The following is a 25638-nucleotide window of genomic DNA, read 5'->3' on the forward strand; positions in this document are numbered from 1 at the left end:
GATGCACGAAGCTATGTTTGGGAAGCTTAACCGGATAAAAGAGAATATTGAGGCCAACAAGAAGAATAGTTGTTTGGCCCTTTACACTGATGATTTGGTGGTACCTAAACAAAAAGTGCAAGATTCCCAGCTTAATTTTAAATGTACATCCAAAGCGGAACTGGCGAAGATTATTGCCAATCTTAAACCAACCAGTTCTAAAGCAGATCCCTGCCCTGCAATGATTATAAACTTTAATAAAAACAAAAGGAATGCATTTTGCACACAAGAAAATCCCCATCCCCAAAGTCTTGATTGAAGAGAATTATGTTGAAAGGGTCACTACAGTTAAATATCTTGGCATCAAGCTCTCCACAAAAGGCAACTATATGGCAGTCATTACCGCAAAACGTAGAAAAGCTGTGGCATTAACTACAATGATAGGAACATTCAGTAAAGTTTACTAAGGGTATAGCTTAAAAGGAGTGTTATTACTATGTAAAATGTGCTTTAGTGCTGTTATTCTATACGAGCTGGAGGCCTACAGTGCGTTTGATTTTAGATGGATGAAGGTAATTGAGGGAAAATTGGGGTGGAAGATATTGGGCTTGACGCAAGGACTCCAGTCGAAGCAATACGACTCTAGTTGGGCCTTACCTCTTTACTCTTGCTTCCTATTTTTTATTAAATCTAAGACAGGACCTACTTGTCCGTTGCTGAATTTAGCAGGAACCAATATAGGAGCAGGAGATAAATATGCACAGTTGATATATCTGACATTTAAGATCATAGATTGGAAACCAGATTGAGGAGTTGATTACCAGCACTTGCCACCTATTGTCTGCACTTACTCTTGCACCTGCCACCAGCCGGCCGCACTTCTTATTTATTGTTCCTATTTACTGTGTCTACTTATTACTGTTATCCTATGTACTACACTTCTCCTCCCCCCTCACCCTTGCACTTTTCCCCTTCCCCTCCTCCCTTGCACTTGCGCGATCTCATCGTCACCTGGCCTAGTAGGATCGCTGTCTCTGTATTCCCTCTGTTCCCCTCCCATGCCTCGTCATGCCTTGAAACACTTGTGTATAGGTGTGTTATAAATGCCATATCATATCATTATTACACATTACAGAAAGAATTTGTACTGAAATTGGAGAGGTAGGACTGGGATAGAAAGTATGCTCACATGGAACTACTGAGTAGTTATAAAGAATTCAAAATCCTAACGCACCTCTATAAAGTCCCCCAACTTTACCCTATGCTATGCTCCTTGCCCGCTTTACGCAGGTTCATCTTACAGTTAAGGCTGAACAAATTACCCGTACTATCAAATGTAGGAGTTTTCCATGCAACAGGGATAGTGGATAGAACATGTCGTATTTGTAAAGTCAAGGGTAAAGTGGAGACTGCACGCCACGTCTTAACTGCATGTCGATTAAATGGTCCGCTTTATATGACATTATTAGAATCCTTTGTGAGTCATTACGAAAGCATCAAGGACAACACATTTTGGGGCTACAGCCTGAACACTTCAAAAAAAATATTGCATATAGCACTTCATCGTGTATGGCTAAATGTGGAATTTTTATTAAACGAAAAGGCCAGTTAGGTTTTAGTTGATCCATAGAGATTGATATTCACATATATATACATTTTTGCTGGTGTTTTAGAAGTTGTATGTCTTTGTATGCTAAATTATTTGAAAGTATTTATATTTATTTAAATATATGTAAACATTTGGTATAATGTATTGTGAAAAGTTCTACGAACTAAAACACATCAAGTTAAATAAATTGAACAAATAAATAAAGGCATGCAAAGTAAAGGGTATCGCTATGTACCTGCATGTTTGTATTTAGTTTATGTTTAGCAAAGACCTGAGCAAAGTGCCTGGGTAGTATTTTAAACGTGATGAGAAAGGAGGTGATCGCTAAAGTGCAGCCTGTGAAGTGAGGGGACATAGCCTAGGTTTCTTTTTATAATCAGTCAGTATGATATCAGTACGCCAATGTTGCTGTCTGTACAGAGTTCTGAACACCTATCCATCTATATTGCTCGTCCCTAAAGTGAACAGATTGGAAACCATGTTCTGGATAAGAGAGTCTTCGAGTAAGTGAGGAAACGTGATTATAGTTCACCACGTGTAGTCTACCAGGTTATCCCAATGTTAGCAGCAGAGACAACATTTCACCAAAATGCCTGGGGTAGTGGAAGTGACATAACACAACCCTTGACCTCTGATGACATCACAGGAAGTGTTGTCATTGGACCCCACCCTGAAGTGATAATCGCAGGAAGCGATCAAACACAACCTTTCACCCCTTGACAAAACAGGAAGTGGCATCACAAAGCATTGTTCCTAAGTACACTACGAAAAATATGGTAACAATATCAGTATAATGTGATATACAATTTATACAAGAATGGATTGCCATATGTATCGTTAAGATCAGAGTCTGTGGGCCCATATTACCACATTACTGTGAATGCAAGCAGAGGTCCATGGCCAAATGATAATGATGTGTTATTATTATATAGCACATACGTTTAAGGGCTTTATATAAAAAAAATATACATACAATATCACCCAACCTGTTTTGGTACTCATTTATCGACCTCAAAAGGATGAAATGCTGAGTTGAGGTGTTTAAGAACAGACTAAATCAGTGACTCGCCCTTTGAAGTGTGCCTGAAATAAACCTTTAATGAATCTAGCAATTATTGTATAAAATTTCAGAAAGACCCATTTCTTGGTATTCCTATTCGTTCTTATTTAAGGTCACTGCTGAAAGAGTTAGACTTGTGGAAACCCTGTTCTTTTTTGTTTTTTGTAATTCTTTTTAAGAGGCCTGAACAAGAAAGACAGCCTCAGAAGCAAAATCCCACATGGCGCTGGCCACAACCGAGGAGCTTGCAATAAAAAGTATTCTTTTTTTTTAGTATTTTTTTTGTTGGGGTAGCAAGGGAGACCACATGGGTAGCAATGGAGATCTCAGGGGTCGCAATTCGACCCCTGGTAATCCCTAAATGACGTCCTTGGATAGCAGCTAGCAAAAATAATGCACCATGAAAAAAAGGCAAAAAGGGATCTGAAGACAATCAGATCATTTGTTCAAGTGGAAAAGCCAAAATTTGAGGCAACGTTTCTCTAGTTTATCAATTGGCAATTTGGCAATACACACACCAAGGCAGAACACAATTTCCCAGGTTTTAAGTTTGCACAGTAGTGGTGTTTTGCGCAGGCCCAGCATTGTCACATAAGTGGTTAAGGTACAAAGCAATAAGGTACTTTGCTTGTGATCCCACGATGTGAGCACATTAAAGGACCCTGGCATTGGAACCTGTGTCTCCTGATCCAAATTCCACCTCATCTCCAACATCAGTAAAAAAAAAAAAAAAAAAGTATTCCAACAGCCACAGCAAGCACAACCTGCACACATCACTCCACCCCAAATACATTCAGTGTGCATCGGTGCCCCCAAGCGCACACTATTTTTGACGTTTTGGTGCACGTCTTGTCAATCTGGAAAAATGAATACCCTTCATTTGAATGACAGACGTAACTTGATGGCCGTGGGCCAACCGTCTTATGCACCGAATTATAGAAATATAAACTGCTATGCTTGACCAACGAGCGGCCATTTTAAATGTAGCAAGAATCTCCATTTTGCTTGTTAACCATTGCTCATTGCTTTCTGTCTAAAAACTGCTTTGCAGCTTGCAATTCTTGCGGATTCTGCTTACTCTACTCAACTGTTAACATTGTTGTCTGAATATGAAAGGACAAGGTCGCGGGACTGAAGAGTTTGTTGAAACTACTCATGAGTAGCCCAAAGAGGAATGCCCACGCTCCCTCTCTGTAGCCTTGGGAGAGAGCTGCAGGGCATTTAATCACTTCACAGCTGCCAGCCAGTCTCGTACGATGGTAGAATATGTTAGAATAAAACAGCTAAAGGCTTGAATTATGCTCTTCCTACGGCCCCCCTTCGCAAAACCCTTTAGAACGTGTCGGCTCCCAGGACACGAATAGTACCACATAGATAGCAAGGCTTGGAATGTGGCTCTTCCCCCGTGTGCAGCTTGCTTCCAAGAACAGAACCACCGTGTTCTGTTCAACAACTAAAAGATGCCTCCGCACTTTCTAATTGCACATTGTTACTAGAATAGACATCGAAAGTGTCATAATCGTCATACTCGTCGGATATGTCCATCGTCATCCCGAGTTCAAAGGAACTTAATAAACAGGGGTGTTAAACATGACATTGCTGATTGTATGATATGCATTTTGTATATATGTAACTGATGTACGTAATTCACTCTCTTGCGTCCCTCAAGGTCTAGGAAACTCACATCGCGGGGCGTGAGATCAGGATTGGCCAATTGATACTATCTTTTTGCTTGCAATAAACCCTAGCATTGGGAATTTGAACCTCGTGTCTGGCGCATCTTTTCGTATATGGTTATTGCCTTGTTTCTATAGCACGAGGGACCCCTAGGGACCCCTTTCAAAATGGCGCCCGAAAAGGGACCCTCCCCCACTTACCCCATCGTATACGTTGTAACGGAGTAAAGGCGGAAGAACGGCGAGGACGGGACGGTCGAGCCGGGATCAAGAAGTGTACGGGGCACCCTGTAGAAGTGAGGAGAGATTCCTTCCGCAGATCTGCACACATCTGATCCCTGATCGACGTACCGGGCCAGAGGGCAAAGGAGGCGAGGGTCCGGAGACGAGGCAGAAGCCAGAGAAGCACAGACATGACGTTGGGAGAGGTTGTGTTAGAACAGGCGACTTGTTTTATCAGGTGAGTCATTCCCCGATTCAAAGAGAAACCTGATTTTTGGTAGAGTGTTGATTTTGCAAACTCAAACGTCCAGGTAAAAGTTGGCTAACCAAAGGGGAAGGTTAAAGAAACATGCCTGGAGTACTGTCCACTTTAGCGGGGCTTTTCAGCTGCGGTAGACAGTCCTTGGAATATGGCCAAAGTGCACCGCCTGGGGGAACGCCGGCTTATGACATGTATGCAAAATATGGTGTGGGTGCGATAATATTTTGTGAAATTTGGCATAGGCAAACTAGAAAGCAACAGGACCATCAGTGGCCAATCAATGGTAGCTTTGAGATGGCAAGGATAGATAACCTAGAAAGGGTGCTGATTAGGAAAAAAGCGCGACCCGCAGCTTTTGAGACTGTCAAAGATTGGAGGAGGGAAGCAATGCTCCAATTTAGGAGTAGAGAGAAGCATGAGCGTAGGCACAAAACGAAGCTTGAGATAGCAGAAGAAAAGGAGAGGAGGAGTGGACGGCAAGTCTAAGACGGGAAGGGAGACGTGACCAGATGAACATAGAAAGAATATACCCGCAGCGGGAACTATATATAGCAGACAAATTAATGGAACATTTGTTAACTAACACGGGTCGAGGCCCAAAACCAGAATCGAAACCAAACACGCCAGCAGTGACTGCGCAGGCCCAACCAGTAGCTCTCATACCCCCTCCCGTAGCCCAAGCACTTCCCCTCACGCAAGCGTTAACCCAAGCCCCACCCACAGCGCGAGCACTCCCACAAGTGCAGACCGCGGACACACAATTGCCCAGCATCCAGGAAGGCCCTTCACAGATGCCACCTGTGTCACTCGTCCCATCCGCACCTCCCGCTCCAGAGACAGATTCAGCACCATCCGCCCCTCCCAAAGTCGAAATTGAGACTGGGGAGGCGAGAGGCGGGGCTGAAGGAACAGGATTTGGACGAGTAACTCGAAGTGCGATCAGCAAAGAAAGAAAGATTGAATTACGGCAAGAGGCAGAAATGTACATAAAAGGAAATGATGAGACGGCAGCATTGGCCTCATTGTATGGGTACCGAAGAAGCGACGAGAGACAGGTAGTGCTGGAATGCATGGGGGAAATTTTGGTGGGAGAATGGAAAAAGATACTCGGGAATTTACCGCCACAGCGATTATTAGATTTGAATTAGTTAGCATGCAGTGAGCAAAGAGATGAGGATGTAAGAAAACATGTGCACAAACTCATTGAAGTAAAAAATGAAATGGAAGACAGATATGCTTAGATGTTTGCTACACCTGAGTATAGTAGAGAGTTTATTAAGAAAGGTAGGAAGGAGGCGTCAAGGTTGAATATGAAAAAATCATGGCCGAGAGTTTTTCCAGGTGGTACAAAGCATTTGCCGGGACCGGGACAAATAGGTGATAAACAAAGATTGCAGGTATGGGTAGGGGAAACAATGCGATGGATGTCGAACAAAGGAACGTCAGTGAAGGAAGTAAGTGAGATATGTAATGGGTACCGATTGGAGATGAGAAAAGAAGCGATGCAAACGATAGTAGGGGTGTTACTGCAGCAGGTCATTGGATACAATAGAGGTAGAGGAAATGCACAAGGCAGAGGAAATTTAAATAATATGCATGGGGTGTCATTGGGATTAAATCAATGTGCGTATTGTAAGGAGGAAGAACACTGGCGAGCGCAATGCCCGCACCTACAGAATAGAGGTGGGTTTGGTCAGAGAAGGCCTCATAGAGGACATCAGGGGTCAAACGGCCCAAGCAGAAATAACATGCAGCAGCAGCAGGGATACACCAATGGAGGTACTCAAACCCAATCCTATGGTCAAAACCAAGCGCAACAGAACCAGGCATTGAACCAAAGTGTTTCGAACCAAAATCAGGGCGGGCAGGGCCAACAGAGAAATTATCAGAGTGGAGGACATCGAGGGGGAAATGGGAATATTTTTGATACACAACCAAACACGTATTATAGCAGTAGCGGTGACTACACATCGGATGATGTGTTATTTTCACGATAGGACAGCCCACGGCAGGGGTCGGAACCAGTGTCTATTCCCGTGAATCAGGGAGGACCCTACGTAGAAATGAGAGTCGGGAATAAGGAGCACCGTTTCCTTGTAGATACAGGGGCACAGAAGTGCTCGATAGACCACCACTTGGTTCCGGAGATACCACTGTCGGGGCAGAAGAATGTTTCTGTAGGGTTCGCAGGTACACCAGTAATTAACCCCATGTCCGAAGCTGTCCCAATTACAATAGGACCATTTACGGAAGAGTGTCCATTTCTTTTGACAGAAAATTTTGGAGAGAACTTGCTAGGATTAAATTTGTTGAGAAAATTGGGGGCAGTCATACATTGTACGGCAGACAGGGTGTTCCTCACGATGTGGCCTCACGATGCACTAGTGACGGAACTTATGTCAAAAGAGTTGCCAGAAGAGCTAAGTAGAGTACCAACCTGTCTGTGGGCAATGCATGATAACGATGTAGGATGCTTAAAAATAGAGCCAGCAAAAATAACTTTGAAAGAAGGTGTCACACTACCACGAATTCCCCAGTATAAAATTTCTGTTGAAGGTGAGAAGGGATTGAAAAGCATTGTTACTTACCTGGTGAGATTGGGGGTGGTTGAGGAAATTGCAGGTAGCACGTGCAACAGCCCGATTCTTCCAGTTTACAAGAAAGGAGGCAATGAGGTACCCTATTGTTTCATAATTGATCTGCGCGAATTAAACAAAGTAGTAGACCCACAATTCCCTTTGGTCCCAGATGTCACAACAATACTGACAATAATACCGGCCACTGCAGAATACTTTAGTGTAGTCGATTTGAAGAACGCGTTCTTTAGCATTCCAGTGGATAAAAGCAGTAGATATCTGTTCGCGTTCACTATAGGAGGTCGATCATTCACATTCACACGCATTCCACAAGGATACACAGAAAGCCCGAGCATTTACAGCAGAGCGCTAAAAGAACAGCTAGACATGCTAGAATTACCCGAAGGTTGCGTACTCTTGCAGTACATAGATGACTTGTTATTAGCTGCTGACACAAAAGAGATCTGCAAAGAAAGTACTATATTACTATTGACACACTTAGCGACCCATGGTCATAAGGCAAGTTTGAAGAAATTCCAGTATAATCAGAAGGAGGTGTCTTATTTGGGTTACCTACTTTCAAAAGAAGGGAGAAGATTAACACCAGAACGCATAGAAAGTATTTCTAGTATGCCTATTCCAAAAACTCAAAAAGGAGTGGGAGCTGTAATAGGCATGGGCTCTTATTGTCGGTAGTAGATCAGTAGTTTTGCGTTGATTGTGAAGCCGATGATAAAGTTGACTAAAAAGGATGCACAGATGCCTTTACAGTGGGATGAGGAATGTCAGAAAGCGTTTGAACAATTGAAAGCTGCATTGTGTGCTGCGCCAGTTTTAGGCACTCCTAACTATAAAAAGATCTTTAGACTATTTGTGAGTGAGAGTGAAGGATGTGCATTGGCGGTTTTGACACAGGAACAAGGTGGAAGAAATAGGCCGTGCAGCTATTTTTCTTGCGCGTTGGACCCTGTAGCGCGCGCACTACCACGATGTTTGCGATCTGTCGCAGCGGCTGCTGCGTCAGTGAAACAAACGGAAGGAATGGTATTGGGGCACACTTTAATTCTGATGGTGCCACATGCTATAGGCGTTCTATTAAATAGGACACAGACGCAACACCTCACCTTAGCTAGACTGACAAGATATGAGCTCATCTTGTTTGCACCCCACATCCAAATTATGAGGTGTAGCGCATTTAATCCTGCAGAATTAATGCCACTGCCCATAGCAGAAATTGGTGACAACGAATCACCACCCCATGATTGTTTAATGATCACTGAAGAAGAAACAAAGGGAAGGATTGATTTGATCGATATCCCACAGAAAGAGACAGATGGGGAGTTATTTTGTGATGACTCTTGTTTTAAATTACCTGATGGCATATCAACGGCCGCATATGCAATTACTACCCTAAAGAGTGTTGTAGAAAGCAGAAGAATCCCCTACAATTCGGCGCAAGCAGCAGAAATAATAGCACTGACCCGAGCCTGTGAACTCTCTGAGAATTTGAATGTGAATATTTATACTGACAGCCAGTACGCCTTTGGCGTGGTTCACAACTTTGGCCTGAGAGGGGTTTCTTGACATCACATGGGGCCAGGATTCAGCATGGCCCTTTGATTGTGCGATTGTTGTCTGCACTCACGTTTCCAAGGCGCCTAGCTATAGTGAAGTGTGAGGCGCATAAGAAAGTAACATGTAGAGTGGGAGATGGAAACGCATTTGCGGACAGGATTGCAAAGCAAAAGCCACAGATTTGGGGAATAAAATGATGACAGTACAGACTGAGGAGGTACCTTGTATGATAGAGAATGGAGTTGCCACAGTCAAAGAAATGCAGGCTGAGGCCACGACCGAAGAGATTCAGGGGTGGGCTGAAGGCTCTGCTGAGTTAGATTTGGAAGGATGTTGGGTGGACAAGGAAACAAAGAACTGGATGTTGCCAAATTGTTACGTGACTTCAATTGTTATAATTGCGCATAGCCCTACCCACATTTGCGCGAAGAAGATGGTACAGCATTTATCCACAGTATGGAAGAATGAGCACATAAAAAGGAATGCAGAAAGACTAGTGCAGAATTGTATAATGTGCCTGCAACACAATGTAGGGAAGGTAACCGTGACTCCAGCAGGTAGTTTCGGCCCACCCTCTATGCCATTTGAGGTGGTCCATTTTGATTTCATAGAAATGGAAGGGTGCCAGAACTACAAATATGTGTTAGTGGTAATTTGTGCATTCAGCAAGTGGGTGGAGGCATATCCTTTAAAAGACTGTACTGCCATGTCCACAGCAAAAGTAATGTTAAAAGAGTATTTCTCCCAGTTTGGGTTGCCCCGTGTTCTGTGGTCAGACAACGGCCCCCACTTTGTGGGCGCAGTAGTGCTACAGATCTGTGCAGGTCTGCAGATAGAGAGGAGATTCCACAGTTCCAGGCATCCCAGTTCTGCCGTGCTTGTGGAGAGACATAACGTAATCTTGAAGTCAAAGATAGCAAAAATCTGCGCTGGGAGCAAGTTGAGTTGGGTGGATGCATTACCCCTAGCGCTGTTGTGTATGCGCACGTCTGTGCAAGCTAAGACTGGGCTCTCCCCCTATGAGATTATAATGGGGAGACCAACAAATGTATGGTGCGCACCGCAGCCCAAAAGATTATGTGAGGTCAAGCATCCTATGTTAAGCACGTGCTGTGGGCTTTTAATACAGAAGTTGCGTTTGATTCATCAGCAGGTGCAGGAGGCGTTACCAGTGCGATATACCGGACCGGGGCACTCGCTGGAGCCTGGAAGCTGGGTCCTGATTAAAAATTTGAACGGAAGACAGCATTAGCACCCAAGTGGCGTGGCCCCTATCAAGTACTTTTGGCAACGCAAACAGCCATCCGAGTGGACGGACGGAAGGCATGGATCCATGCGACACATACCAAAAGATTCCCAGGACTGCTGACAACTTCCGACGACCAGAGAAAGGAAACGGTCTCGGAAACGAAAGAAACTGTTGCCAGTCCATTGCCACAGCATCAGCCTGAGCGAGAAGTGAAAGTTGAAACAAAGCGCAAGCGAGAAGTGAAACTCGAAACAGAGCCTGAGGAGGCTGCCAGTAAGGGGAGAGGGAGAAAAGTGCCCCAACGTTGCTCAACAGAAACAACATCACTGCTGAGCGACACAAACCCTGCATTGCAAATACGAGCAGAAACAACGCGTGCACCCCCTTGGCGCCCCCAGATTCTGCAAATGCACCAAAGCCAAAGAAAGAAACTACATCATTGCCACGGCGCTCATCGCTATCCATCATTGTGCCACAGGCTGACACTGAGCCTCATCCTGGAAATGCAACGGCACTATTTACGGATCATACAATACCAGGAGTGAATCGGTATAATTTGCGGCCTCGACAGGCAAAGAGATTCACAGATCTTTGGTGCTTTTCTTTTGCCTTTGGTTCCATTCACGGACGGAGTAGGAGCCAGGGGCGTAGAGGAGAGAAGTGTGAGAATTGTGCAAGTCGGACAATTCAAGACTCACGGCTCCTTGGTGCGCTTATAAAAGTACATGTGTCAGTAGCCATAGCAGGACAAGCTGGACGCACATAAGTACTAAGGCTGATAGAGTACATGTGTCCTAAGCCAGAGCGGGACAAGCTGGATGCACATAGTACTCTATCAATAAAGAACTGTTCGGAAATCGTCTGAGCGGTGGGAGAAAGAACAAACTAATCTTGCTCGGAGTGGATAAATGATCTAGGCTGTGAAAAGGCTGGCAGAATTGAACTGTGACATTTTTCGTTGAACTTTTCTGGCATCAAGAACGAGAGACATTTGCGACAAACTTTGCCAGCAAGAAGAAGGACGATGAAGAACAAGTCAATACCGGTTTTAGCCTCCTCCTGCACCCCTGCTGAAAAGATAATAGATTTAGAGACTGTAAATTTAGGGAAAAAGCATGGTAAAAGGAATAAGGTACTGATTTGGAGATTGGTCCTGTGTTTCTTAAGTATGATAGTACCAACAATAACAGCTATTACACTATGGTTCCTGGAGTACGTACACCCATTAGAAACACTTTTGCCAAAAGCAGCTACTGAAAGCCCGGTTCATGTAATCACTGGTACTTTGCCCCCAATGGAAGAGAGACATAGAGAAGGATACGGCAACAATACATTGTTGCTCATCATGAACATGACCCATGCGGTTTTAAAGAAAAAAGATTGCTGGGTTTGTGCCCATTTACCACAGCACGGTGGGAAAGGTATAGGCTGGTATGTACAACCGTTGCCATTGATTTATTCATGTGAGGTAACATTAAGTGCAATGTTCTTTGGGAAATGGAACAAGAGTAGTACGGGTCAGCTAGATGAGACCAATATGAATGAATTTGAGGAAGTGATCATGAGACCTGTGGGTTGTTCCATTTTCCACAAAGCTCGCGTGTTTTCACCAGATCCCATTAGGAAGAATACACGAAAGATAACAAGACTAGATAGATTACATAGGCAAAATAGACCAACCCCGCCCGGAGAAGAAACATCAGTAATGTCATTTCGAATGAGAATGAATGGAACAAAGATGCTGTGCCCCCTGCCTATACAGTGGATCACAGCCCCAAAACTGCTCCCCTATGTCTACAGAAAAAGGGTTCCTATAAAGTAGGAACGTTTAGCAACTGCCTGAACACAGTGGTTTTAAAACACGAAATAGAACCCGTGTACGTAGGAGATCCTGTTTACTTTATATGTGGAGAAAAAGCATATCCATGGTTACCTAGAAACTGGGGAGGTACATGCTACCTAGGTCTACTGTTTCCAGGAGTGTTCCTCTTGGGGACAGCAGAAGTAGCCAAACGAACAAAAGGTAGAACTCGAAGGAGTAGCGAGGATGGAATGATAGCAATGGATATAGCCAAATCATTTATACAGTTCTTATCCCAAATAGAAAATTCTTACAATATAAGAAAACTGTCTGGAATATTACAAAAAACAATAGATTCCACAACGGATATTTTATTGAATATGACGTTAGAAGAAAAAGGAATAAGACTAATGGCACTTCAAAACAGGATGGCTCTCGATATAATATTAGTTGATCGTGGGGGAGTTTGCAAACTCGTAAAAACTGCATGCTGTGTATATATAGATGACTACTCCCCTACGATATTTAAAGCGATCCGGAAATTACATGTCATAAGTTCCACACTCTCTACTGAAGAAGGGGGTTTGAGGATAGGATCCTGGTTTTTGGGATTATTGCGGTCTTGGGGATGGAAGTTAATTTCGATACTAATGATGGTACTTGGGATATTCATAACATGCTGCTGTTGCATACAATGCTTACCAAGAGTCTGCAATGAAATAACTGATGGATGTACTAAGGGATGTATGCACATGGTGTCGAGAGGAAAACAAATGCATGGCCGAAATAACAGAGACACTGAGGAAACAAAAACAGTAAAACAATTCATGGCGATAGACATTAATGATGAAGATGGTTCAGACATAGATACCCCAGACTTATCCTCATTGGAGGAGGATACAAAGACGTTTGGCATACGGCCAAAAGGAGGGTTTGTCAATCTGGAAAAATGAATACCCTTCATTTGAATGATAGACGTAACTTGATGGCCGTGGGCCAACAGTCTTATGCACCGAATTATAGAAATATAAACTGCTATGCTTGACCTACGAGCGGCCATTTTAAATGTTGCAAGAATCGCCATTTTGCTTGTTAACCATTGCTCATTGCTTTCTGTCTAAAAACTGCTTTGCAGCTTGCAATTCTTGCAGATTCTGCTTACTCTACTCAACTGTTAACATTGTTGTCTGAATATGGAAGGACAAGGTCGCAGGACTGAAGAGTTTGTTGAAACTCCTCACGAGTAGCCCAGAGAGGAATGCCCATGCTCCCTCTCTGTAGCCTTGGGAGAGAGCTGCAGGGCATTTAATCACTTCACAGCTGCCAGCCAGTCTCGTACGATGGTAGAATATGTTAGAATAAAACAGCTAAAGGCTTGAATTATGCTCTTCCTACGGCCCCCCTTCGCAAAACCCTTTAGAACGTGTCGGCTCCCAGGACACTAATAGTACCTCATAGATAGCAAGGCTTGGAATGTGGCTCTTCCCCCGTGTGCAGCTTGCTTCCAAGAACAGAACCACTGTGTTCTGTTCAACAACTAAAAGATGCCTCTGCACTTTCTAATTGCACATTGTTACTAGAATAGACATCGAAAGTGTCATAATCGTCATACTCGTCGGATATGTCCATCGTCATCCCGAGTTCAAAGGAACTTAATAAAGAGGGGTGTTAAACATGACATTGCTGATTGTATGATATGCATTTTGTATATATGTAACTGATGTACGTAATTCGCTCTCTTGCGTCCCTCGAGGTCTAGGAAACTCACTTTGCGGGCGTGAGATCAGAATTGGCCAATTGATACTATCTTTTTGCTTGCAATAAACCCTAGCATTGGGAATTTGAACCTGGTGTCTGGCGCATCTTTTCGTGTATGGTTATTGCCTTGTTTCCATAGCACGAGGGACCCCTAGGGGCCCCTTTCAGTCTGTCACTCTGTACCTTCTATTCGCAAATAAGGGCGTGTGACGTCTAAGTGTGGCTGGCAGCTTCGCATTGATCATTTGTGTGCCCTGGTTTGCAACTGCCCAGGTGGCGATACCAAATCTTGCTGGTCTGAACGCAGGTCTTGTCTTCCAGGCACTTGACTATTACTGAGATCATACCAGAATGGTGCTATTATCTTCCAATTTCATTTATATAAAACAAATATCTCCCGATATCATGTATAATGTTCCCTTGTGGGTTTGGGACCTTGGTTCCCTTCCCTGTACTACTTTCTGCAATCTATAGCTTGTAGAGAACATGTGCCGATGCTCTGCATTGCTAGAAGCATGCCTCTCCGTCCAGCCAAAACAAATTCACCTCTTACCGTCATTTCGTAGATTACCACATGCGTTTAAATCGCAGAGACGCCAGATTCCAAAACGGACACCGGGGGTGGTGATCCAGGAATCCGTTGCGAGTGAGATGACGTTGAAGATGGCACTGAGGAGGAGCAGGACCAACGACGACACTTGCAGCGCCAACATTCTCAAGAACCCCTGCAACAAAAGGATGCCCAGTTACAACGATGATAGTGCAGGTAGGACCCACGTTGTGTTTACTTATTATACTAGAGAATAATCAAGCTCACTGCTATTTATAATAACACGCGCAGTTCAGCTATGAAACCCCAAAAGGCTTCACCAAGACACAGAAGGCGACAATCTATAAAGTGTGTTTGAGCATAATGAACCTTTATGCAATATGCCTGGTGTTAGGCAAAAGTCCTTAAAAAATAAGTGCAGCGAATAGTGGCCATACAGAATGCTCAAAGCCACTAAAGGTGTCACCAGGGAAGTTAATTCACAGCAAGGTAATGCGAGACCCTTTTTTCTAATTTAGGTTGCTGCTGGTCCTTTATGGTGAAATCATGTGATTGGCCTTGGAACATGTTTTCTGTTCGGCCAAACAGTTCTACAAGGAAAGTAAATGCTGGGCAGCATATGGGAGTTCCAAGCAACCTAGTCATTTTTTATAAACTACTGCGCACGTTTTCACTTGGTATCACTCCTTAGTCGTTCACAGAGCCTGCACGTGATGTTCCTCACATCCTGGCTTTTAGCTCATGTCATTTTGAAATCTTTGTTGTACTTGTAGTGTGTGTGTCCTTCATAAATGTGAGGCTACAAGTACCAGAATGCAAAGTAATGTGAGCTGTAAATAAAAAACATGACAGATTGTACAGCTAGCAATGTCAATACTTTCAAGACACACTTCAGCGCCTGGAGACTGCCCCTTGATGGTAGCGGTGAACGGTATAAATCAACATAACTTAAAGAGCCTGGGAAAAAGCTGCTTTTAGACAGTTTCCTGCTTTTATGCTCCTAGTTTTCAATTTTTATGGATTTTTACGCATAAATACAGAGGGGAAGCTCGCTGTTTCCTTTTCAGTATTCATTTGTAAAAATTGGAAACAGCGGAAATGTGTGTTTCTTAATTAGCTCTTTAGTTTGCATTGTATTTTGCAGGTCAATGGCTATGCAAAGTAACACAAGGGAAAATGTAAGGTAGATTTCTTTCCTTCTGAAATACTTTAAAAGGCTACCGCGATGTTTATAGGGTGAGCATAAGGATCAGCTGTTTGTTTTTAAAGCAAAAATGTATCTTGGCTCGATGTGCAGGGATCCAGCTCTATGAGCTTCTCATTACAAGAAACAAAGCTGATATTTTTTATTTGAATAAATGTAGAAAAGCAGTAGTTGCTATTTATTTTTTTTAACAGAGTGGATGAAATTACAAAAAATAAATATGGATAATTACAGATCAAATGTTGAAAAAATAAACACCATAAAACAGGGAGCCTTGCTTGTGTCTAAGACATGCATTATGAGAATACATCTGCAACTCAAAATAACAAATAGGGTTTTGATTATTATTTGATTAAAACAAATGAGGGGCTTTTTTCTTTCAACTGGTCTGCTCGGCAACTCCTCAATGATAATTGATAATTGTTTGCTTTATTCTAGGTTTTGTTCTTGTCACATCTCAAAAAGAGTATAACGGCAAAAAGCCAAATACTGCTTCTTAAAATAGGTCTAGTATTACTCAATGAGAACAAGCGCCAAGATTGATCACCATCACCACTGTTTATTCATCTGATAACGTGAGCCCTTTAGACATGTGTTTCGGCAATCTGCCTTTTTCAAATCCGGGCATATTTGTTTTTCTATCAGTATTAAACATAAGCATTATTTCCATATAGTCACAGTAAATTAAAGTACATGACAGATTGTGTCATTTAGCCAAACGTATACATCAAGTAAATAACCGACAGACAATTTGGGTTGGGATCAGGGAGGAGTGGAGGGAGTTACAGAGAGAAACAATATAATGAAAATGAGTTAAGTGAATACAGCAGAAAAACAAAACAATGTTTTTAAAACATACAGATTTCACATATTCGTAAAATTCTGTCCATTTTCTAATCTCTGTTCAAGCATACCAAAACTCATAATTTCCATAGTTGATGCTCCAAAATTCAAATTGTCCAGAGTTGATTATGTCCAATGCATACTCAATAATCTGTACCAAAGTAACAAAATTCATGATCTCCGCAGGTTGAGACAGCGTATTACATTAGAACGTAAAATGTCACGTGCTGTTCATTATCGCTTAAGTAATTAGTAAAACACCTTACCATAGGTCCTTGGTGGTCTCTCTAGTTCTTTCGTGTTATTTGGGTTAAATCGCTGTGAGAATAAATTATTGCACTTAGAGACCGCGTTTGTACCTCCTGAGATTCATTATTATCTGTGATTTGCTTTATCAATCACTATTTTTTGGCTCTACTTATTTTCGTAAATTTTTTTTATAGTGCTCTGTTCCCAGCCGAAGTGCCAGAAAAGTTAACATGAGTATTAAATAAGAGCGTATTAACTGATCAAATTCTCTTATTTACAGTTAGTACCTCTATGATAGCCGTCTCACTTTACTGTAAAAAAGCCTAATTATCGCTGGTGCTCTGCGCACCTATACTGGGAACTCATGTCAATTACTCTATATTAGCCCCTCTTTCGCGTAATCCGTTTTAACAAATCATCGAAATAATCCCCTTTTGCCTTCCTTTTAGTTTCTAACTGTAACACGATCCTTCACTAGTGATTAGATTTTATGCGATTATTATTTGCACTTTTTGTATTCTCGAATGATGTAAAATATTCAGCATGAAACAGGCGGGTGAGTGGGGGAGTGGCTTTGAGGTGCAGATACAAATGAGGCTCAGAACAAAGGCAGACTAAATATTACCAGTGGCAGCTCAGAATCCATTTCCCGACCCAGAGGCTCGCATGTGAAGGGACACCGCCCCACATGTTTTGCTAGACTACGTGAGATCCAGTCCCATCTCTGACAAAAGGAGGGGCGGGGGTAACATCCGCTAGAGTGTATTCTCGACTTGTGCATTTGTTGAGATGGTTACGATGGTGCAGGGGTCGCTATTGACATTTGTGCTGAGTATGTACAACAAGGGTTCACATGTCGAGCTTGACTCACCACTTCATCCTTCCGATATGGATGCAAATTTGGGCCCCATTAAAAATGTGCATTATCACAGCACCTATTATAACAGCACATAGACATGTGTTAAGCGCCAGCGCTTGATAAAATCGTGATATTCGAATGTTGCTATCGAGTAATACAACACTTCATCAAATATAAATGATACAAATATTCTGAGTTCCATGAAAGTCCCAAGTATTGTTACAAGATTATGACGCAGCATCCCGTTAAGGATGCGTTGTGCAATTAATATTTGGTAGAGCTGAAACAGACAAAAAGCTGTGCTGGGGCTAAATTTGCATCTGACCTATGCAAGACAAAGATTGGCTTCTCACTGAAATGTCAAACTAGACACACAAAGGCTTCTTTAGAAATGTTCCTCATTTACGTCGTCGCTGCATAATTTCACAGCTATGCCACATCTCTGGCAGCATATTTATAAAAATGTCTTCTTTAGGGAATTGTGTTCTTCCAAAGGCCGGCCTAGTTCAACCACCAAATTGTAAAAATCCAATCAGGGCTTCAAAATGGCCAACACATTACTAACGTTTCACAAAAAAAAAGTCATTGTAGGTACATTGTTAACCGGTGTTCTAAGTGGGGTGAGAAATTGAGGGGGGGCTCATTTGGGGGCGTGGTTTGCGTGATGGGCGTGGTCTAACATTTGATGGGCGTGGCCTGAAGACGTGGGCGGAGTTCAGGGGGCGCAGCTGGCAGTTGAACTCGCTCAAAGGAATTGTTCAAAGTAATATTTTAAAAATGGTGCATTTTCTTTCATGCTGATTCTTTCACTAAACTCCACACTGTACATCAATTCCACTTTAAATCACTTCTATGGCAGCGGTGCACCCAAAGATATTTGATTATTGCCACTTTAAAATCACTTTGGGGTCCTATCATCTGATGAGGTGCAGTCTCCAGAATTGCAAGAACTCTTGCCACATGACATCCTGGGCAAATATTCACGACTTACTTTCTCCCCTCCCCACCCCCCTGTTTGGCTTTCAACAGTGCATTGCTTTATTTAAAAAAAAATATGGTTTGTACTTAATGTTAAACCAAACAGTCATGTGCTTCATTTGTGAAATTTTGCTGCACATTTGGAAATTAGCACTTTTCTTGCTACTCCGAATGGTTACTTAGTTATTTGGAGCCTCTCACTGCTATATTGCTTGAAAGCCAGCCCAAGCCTGGTCATATCCTACATCTGTGTTTTTTACGTTGTAATGTACTCGGACATGTGCAAACACATTGTTTAAATGTCCATTAAACACACATGCAATATTCGTTCAGGAAAGCAACAGATAATAGGATACACCCTTGTCTAAAAACGATGACTTTAGAGACCATCCTGGGGTCATCTGATGATCATCGAACTACACTAGAAGTCATTCCCACATCATCAGATGTCATCACGCTGTTAAAGTCATCAGCAAATATCTCAGAATGGTGGGTGATGATTTGGGGATGAGCTTAGGATGACTTAATGAATATGCTAAAATCATCCCCATTTTAGAAAAAACATTGTTGCTGATGCTTTTAGGATGACTTACTGACCCCTTCAAGAGATTGCACGTTTGTCCCTGATGATTTGGGGATCGTTCTGGGATGACCTGCTGATTACTTCACAAGCATTGCCATGAAACATGTTTGTTCTTGATGATTTAGGGATGACTTACTGATTACTTCAGAACATCAGAGTTTGTGGGATGATATGCAGACCAATACAGATTGTCATTCCACTTTCGCTTAGTTGCACTTATGCTGATTGAACCCCCACAGTGGCAAGGGTAAAGCTTGAGACTACGTTGGGCCAAAGTGGAAGCCAGCGGCCTAAACATAGCATGCACCCCCTGGGTGAGAATCCTTTGCCATCCCAGTCAAAAGCAGGAACCGAGCACCCTCACAATCAATACATTTCCATGCTCACTTGTTAGGTAAAAATTGGTGTAGTCCCACTGTGTGAGAATACACAACACTTATCTGCTTGGTATTAGGTAACCCACCTTTTGGTATAGGTCTGTACTACACAGGTTGGTAGTGAGACTGAGCAGCCAGGTCTATCTCAAGAGGCATAACAAGTAGCCAAGTAACACTTAACACTCAAGGTTTCAGTTATAAATAGTTATTTAATTAACATCCATTTTTAAATAAGCATTCTTTAGAAAGGCAATTCATGTAACAATGTATATATACTTTTAAATTACTTTTCAGAATCAGAGCAATTTGGTGGATAATCTTTGGATAGGCTTCTTACACAATTCCTACACCCTGGGGTGACTTCAAATCACAAGAACACTATTGGCATTTATAATCACAAGAACAGTAATGGCATTTATATATCCCGCTAGTTATAACATTGGTTATACTTTGCAGATTCTGAGGTTGCAGAAAGGAAAGGTTTAGAGAGGAAAAAGGTTAAACAGGTTTTCAGTACATGTGAGGACAACTGAATCTTCCAACAAAATTTAGATAAGCCTTTCCCAGCAGTAACAGTCTAAAACAAGTTATCACCTATGAGGGACAAACAATATCAAAGTCAATGGGCTAGAAGAGTATGCAGGGAGCCAGGACAGCCAAAGTCCATTTCAACAGTCTATGGAGCTCAGGCACTTCTTAGAATCAAATGTCTTGCACAAAGTTAGAGAGTTTGTTAGAAAATCTCTTGTAGGGTCACAAGCTGTTAAGCATGTGAAAGCAGAGTTGGAATCAACTCTAAAAGTAAGCCACTGCAATTCCCAACTGAGAAAAGCACTGCTACAAGAGAGCGAGGTAAGTACCCCAAGTCTAAACAGTACCTCTGGTTTGAATAAGAGTGGTCCAGCTGGCTTTTGTCCTGCTACAGCGATGCAGACCACGTGTTCCTGAGCCTCAGTCATGTGGACAAGAGGCAGGACATCTGTAGGGTTTGGGAGGTCGTCGGAAGCTATGGGCTCTTTTCACTTCAGCGACACTTCGTGGTTTCAGCGCTTAGTAAACAGCACTGTCGCGGATCTCGGATACCAGTTGGGCTTCCTTCACTCCTTGGGTCCTGCACTCTGGTGAGGGGACTCGAGCTCTGGTCGTCCTGCTTCTGGAGGGTCCTTAGGAGACTCCTGGATCTTCTAGATGAATTTTAGACGTTTCAAATCGACTACAGATTACTCGACCCATGGCACTCGGTTTTTGCAGCAATGAAGAAGTACAGCCAGACAGGGAAGATGGTCGAGTGGAGCTCATCTCGGAGTTAGTTGGTCCCACTAACCCAAGGGGAGAAGTCGTCCCTTCCGGAGCTTCTCTTGTTGATGGGGAAAAAGGAGTTTCAGCACAGCAGCAGGGCTTCAGCAGGCAATTCCAGGAGGATTCAGCAAACTTCGTTCACGGTTTCTTCGTCAGGTCTTTCTCCCAGTTGACGACTCTGCCTCTAGTCCCAAAACCGTCGTCTTTTAAGCAGGTTTCTCCCATTCATGCACAACCTAGGCTGTCAATCACACAGCCAGCCAATCAGGACTAGTTTCATTCAGGCATTCCTAGAGACAAAGGACAGGGGACTTTCGGGACCCTCCCTCACACCCTATCCTTCCAGACACAATGGAGCCAGAGGCAGGGGGCTAAGGCCCTCCAAAGGCAAGACAAACAAAGGGCTCCAATCTGTTTCGATGCACAGAGTAAAACCAAAGAAAGACCTCACAAACAGAAAATGGCAAAAAAAGAAGACAGGTGCCATTTTGATAAAATGGTCACCCATGGGTTCAGCCTGCGGTATAAAAGCACAATGGTAGGAAAAATTAAACCACTACCACCAGCCATTTAAAGTAGGGAGGCTAACATAAAAATGTTACATGAGAATGCAGGATAAGTGGCTACTAAGTAACCCCACCACCCCCAGTACTCCACATAAAATGGTGTGTGCTGGACCCACAAAAGAAAAGGTAATGAAAGCCAATTTCACTTTACTATTCTTGGGAACAGTAGTTCACACAAGAAAAGGTATTTTAAACCTTATGAGAAATCTAAAGGATTTCTTAGTGACACTGCATTGAAGATGATGTGCGTCACTATATAAACAGTAGATGCCTGTGGAGTTGTTTGTCAGACTCCCTTAAACAGTGAAAACATTAAAATCCTTTTTTTTTTTTAATGTATTTTTCCTTACGTGTTTGGCTTATTAATAGCGGTGTGCGTATAGTTGAAAAAACACAATCCAATTCAGGTCAAAAAACATGAGGGAATGGGAAAAAGGTCTCACTCACACCAGGGTTAAAATTAAAAAGTCCTACAGTCCAGCAAAAGAGCTGGGAGTCTCTAAGGTTGAAGGGAATTAGCACAGAAATGAGAATTCTCCCTAACACCACTGCACCTGTATATGCCAGTATACACAAATACTCCTTCACACAATATTTGTGTTTGCTTTGCGCAAAATCCAATAATCAACAACCATAACCAAAAGTACCTCCAGGATAAAAAAAAAATGAAAACAAACGAAAAACCACATAGTATCCACATAGGATCCAAAAAAAAAAGAAGCAATAAACAAACAGAACCATAACCTACCAAATACAAGCAACAACAAACCACAAAGACTAAACCCAAAAGACCAGGAAAAACAGCAATCGAAAGAGGACTCCCACTAAGGACACAACCCACACATCTTGCCCCGCCACAATAAAGCCAAAGAAGCCAGAAAAGACAACAGAAATAATAAGAAATCCCAAACCACTCGGGAAGGCACCGACCAGCATGATCCCGCAACCCCAAAAAAACTCATCTGAGATGGCCCAAGGAGACATACAAATAACAGAGCAAAGACAGACTACAATGCTCGCTACCTATCCACATAAGACAACATGGTAAACAAAAACAGCGCAGCAACAACGAACCGACATCCAATAAGCGTCACAAATACAGACCCAACCAGGACACCAAACGGAACATGACAACTAATAAACCAATCCAACCCCGTCTCCACTATGGACAATACCCCAACTAGAACAAGGAACAAATTGAAATCCATCACACTCTACACCTCCTTTATCACCAAGACTGGAACAACAAAGGGGTAGTTACCCTTTTTACCACCCGGAAAAAAACAACCCTGCCATAAACCTTATCGGTCTACTCGACAAGAGACTGACCAACAAAGAACCACCGCACCCAAAAGACTCAACTGGGAAAAACCCACCTGTAACGGAGACCCAACCAACAACACACCAGTCAGAACAAACAATACTAACTACTACAACTTGAAAGCAAACTACACTGCAGCCTCCTCAGCGTTAAATCTGTGGAAAAACACTGTAAGCGAAGGAGGCACAGACGTGCTCTTTCTTACAGAAACCTGGCTATCAGACAACTATAAAGTCACCGCGTAAAAAGCAATACCCGACAATTATAAATTAATACACACCAGCGGAGAAAACCGAAGAGGAGGCGGAATCACAATTATACACAAACACGCCTGAGCATCATGAATCATCACAACCCAAGTGTAGGACCCGACTACACCTCCTTCGTAATTGACGGCAACCTCATTGAGGTACCACAAGAGGTAAAAATATTAGGCTTCTACCTCGATTCCACCCTATCATTCTCTAAACAGGTCAGCACGCTAGCGTCCTCCACAGCGTACATGTGTAAACTCATTAGAACCGGCAAGCCATTTCTCTCAAATAACAGCTGTACCATCCTGGCCAGAGCCCTCATCCTATCCCGTCTAGACTACTGCAACGCCCTATACATAGGCTCCAACAAATCCGTCATCACCAGAATCCAGACCCTACAAAACAAAGCCCTTAGAGCAGCCCTTGGTATCTCTACAAGAGAACACATCTCTGAGAGCAGACGACAAAACAATTGGCTCCGGCCCAACTACAAAATTCTACTAAAAACGGCATTGCTCACTCACACATCTCTCAACAACGCCACACCCATCTATCTCTCTGAGAGATTCCATAAACGGACTTCCTCAAGACCAACTAGATCAATAAATTTGGACTGTCTATCCATTCCCAATTTCAAACGATCGACGATTGGTGGCAACAGCTTCCCTGTTAAAGCGGCCAAACTCTGGAACTCCATGCCCCCATCCCTAAGAGCAGACCAGCCCTATCAGAACTTCAGAACCAACACCATTTTATGGCTAAAATCCACTGACCAATAACCGCACGTCAAGGCTGCTGAAATGCAACGCACAACACCTGTTTAACAATCCCTTGCTTCACTCTAACCTCACCTCAATCTATGTACAATACCTGTAATATACTGTAACTATTTTGCCTGTATAATATGTTCAGTAATGCATTGCTTTATATAACTGCCTGTAACTGCCTGTAACCTGTAAATCACCGTAACTAATATTCTTGTACCTGCTGTGCCATGATTCCCTTGGGTCTGGCGCGCATTACAAATAAAAAACAAACAACCAACGCAGAAGACTATGAATCCCTCCTAATCAAGATAGAACTCAACGACCAATTCAACATAGTATTCCTCCTGATCTACAGACCATCTTCTTACAAACCCAACTTTGCAACAAAACTAGTGGATGAGTCTGCCATGCTATCAACCCACCACAACAACCGAGGCGAAAGAGATCCCATCGATACAAACTTAGATACAACACAAGAAACACTCAACAATTGGATCACCAAGGCCCTTGACTAATTAGCACCAGCTAAAACATTGAAAGCAACACCAAAAAAAACTGGCAGGAAAATGGTTCACAGAAGAACTGAAAAAACTCCACTACAAAATGGAAACAACAATACACCAGACATGACAAAGTAAAATACCAAAGACAACTCAAACTGTACAAAGCAACAGTCCTCTAAGCAACAACAAAAAAACTACTATGCCACAAGAATAGAATCGGCAAACAATTTACAGAAAGAACATTTCAAAATCATCAGAGATAAAAAAAACTCTTCCTGCAAAAATTCCATCACCCCTACACAAACACTTTGTGACAAAATCACCAACCACCTGAGAGCAAAAATGGACAATACAAGAGACCATCAACCCAGCCGGGGCAAATACAACCACTCGACAACAGAGACCAGACACCAGACGAAACACTGAGTAAAGCAAAACTCATCTGCCTAGAACAAATCACAGAGGAATTTTTCGCCACACTGATTAAGGACACCAACCTTGCAGGATCTCCAAGGGACCCCTGCCCCCCGGACGTCTTCAAAGCATTCCACAACCACAGACCTCAGCGACACGCTTTCCGGAGCCTAATGAATCTGTCACTTAAAAGAGGAATAGTACCGTCCTCCTTCAAATCAGCATACATCAAACCACTGATAAAAAAAAGGTCAGAAAGTGCAGAAGGCACAAGCAACTACAGACCGATAGCTAACCTGCCCTACCCAGCGAAGATCCTGGAGAACCACATCTAAAAAATCCATCATAAACACAACGAAGCAAACGGAACTCTCGACCAACCACAAGTTGGCTTCAGATCGATGAGAGGAACAGAATCAGCACTTTGATCGATAATCGATATGGGAGGACCTGAAAATAAACGCAGACGACACCCAATCGGCCCTCCTTCTATTGGACATTTTAGAGGCTTTTGGCACAATCAGCCAAGCAACACTAATAAAAAGATTGATGGGATGTGGCATGCAGGAATCCACTTAAGTGGATTACCTTATTCCTAATAAACTGAACGAATGAACCTCCCTACCACCGTTCACCTCAAACACCAAAAATATATCATGCGGAGTCCCACAGGATTCCAGCCTCTCCCCTTTACTTTTGAACATCTACATGTGCCCACTGGTGAAAATCATTTGATCCTACAGACTTAGTGCCTACAATTACGCAGACGACCCCTGATTATGAAAACAAACAGAACACAGGAACACAATAACAACCCTCAACAACTGCATGACGAACAACCTCAAACTGAACCCAGCAAAAACGGAAATAATGCTCTCACCCGCAGGGTTCACGGAGGGAACCCACAATTGGACTGGCCAATCGGCATGGGAACACAACCAGAGACTACCAATGTAGTAAACAACCTAGGAATACTTATGGACAACGGTCTATCACAGGAACCGCAAGTCAACGCAATCGCCCAAAAATTCTTCCTCCTCCTACAACTACTCAGATCCCCGATACTCACAAGAATTACCTACGCAAACAGCCTCTACCTAGCAA

The 25638-nt window shown here is 42.9% G+C and overlaps 1 protein-coding gene across 1 annotated transcript in view; it reads right to left on the bottom strand.

The window, feature by feature from the left end:
• LOC138449973 (epithelial membrane protein 1-like) overlaps positions 1-25638 on the bottom strand; it is a 135725-nt gene that overhangs the window by 100428 nt on the left and 9659 nt on the right. Inside the window, exon 2 of the mRNA XM_069604806.1 lies at positions 14321-14492. Within this exon, the coding sequence (XP_069460907.1) occupies positions 14321-14492 (172 nt within the window). The remainder of the gene's footprint in view (positions 1-14320; positions 14493-25638) is intronic.

Source organism: Ambystoma mexicanum, chromosome 1p (assembly GCF_040938575.1).
Source record: "Ambystoma mexicanum isolate Mex_15411 chromosome 1p, UKY_AmexF1_1, whole genome shotgun sequence".
Classification (NCBI taxonomy): Eukaryota; Metazoa; Chordata; class Amphibia; order Caudata; family Ambystomatidae; genus Ambystoma; species Ambystoma mexicanum.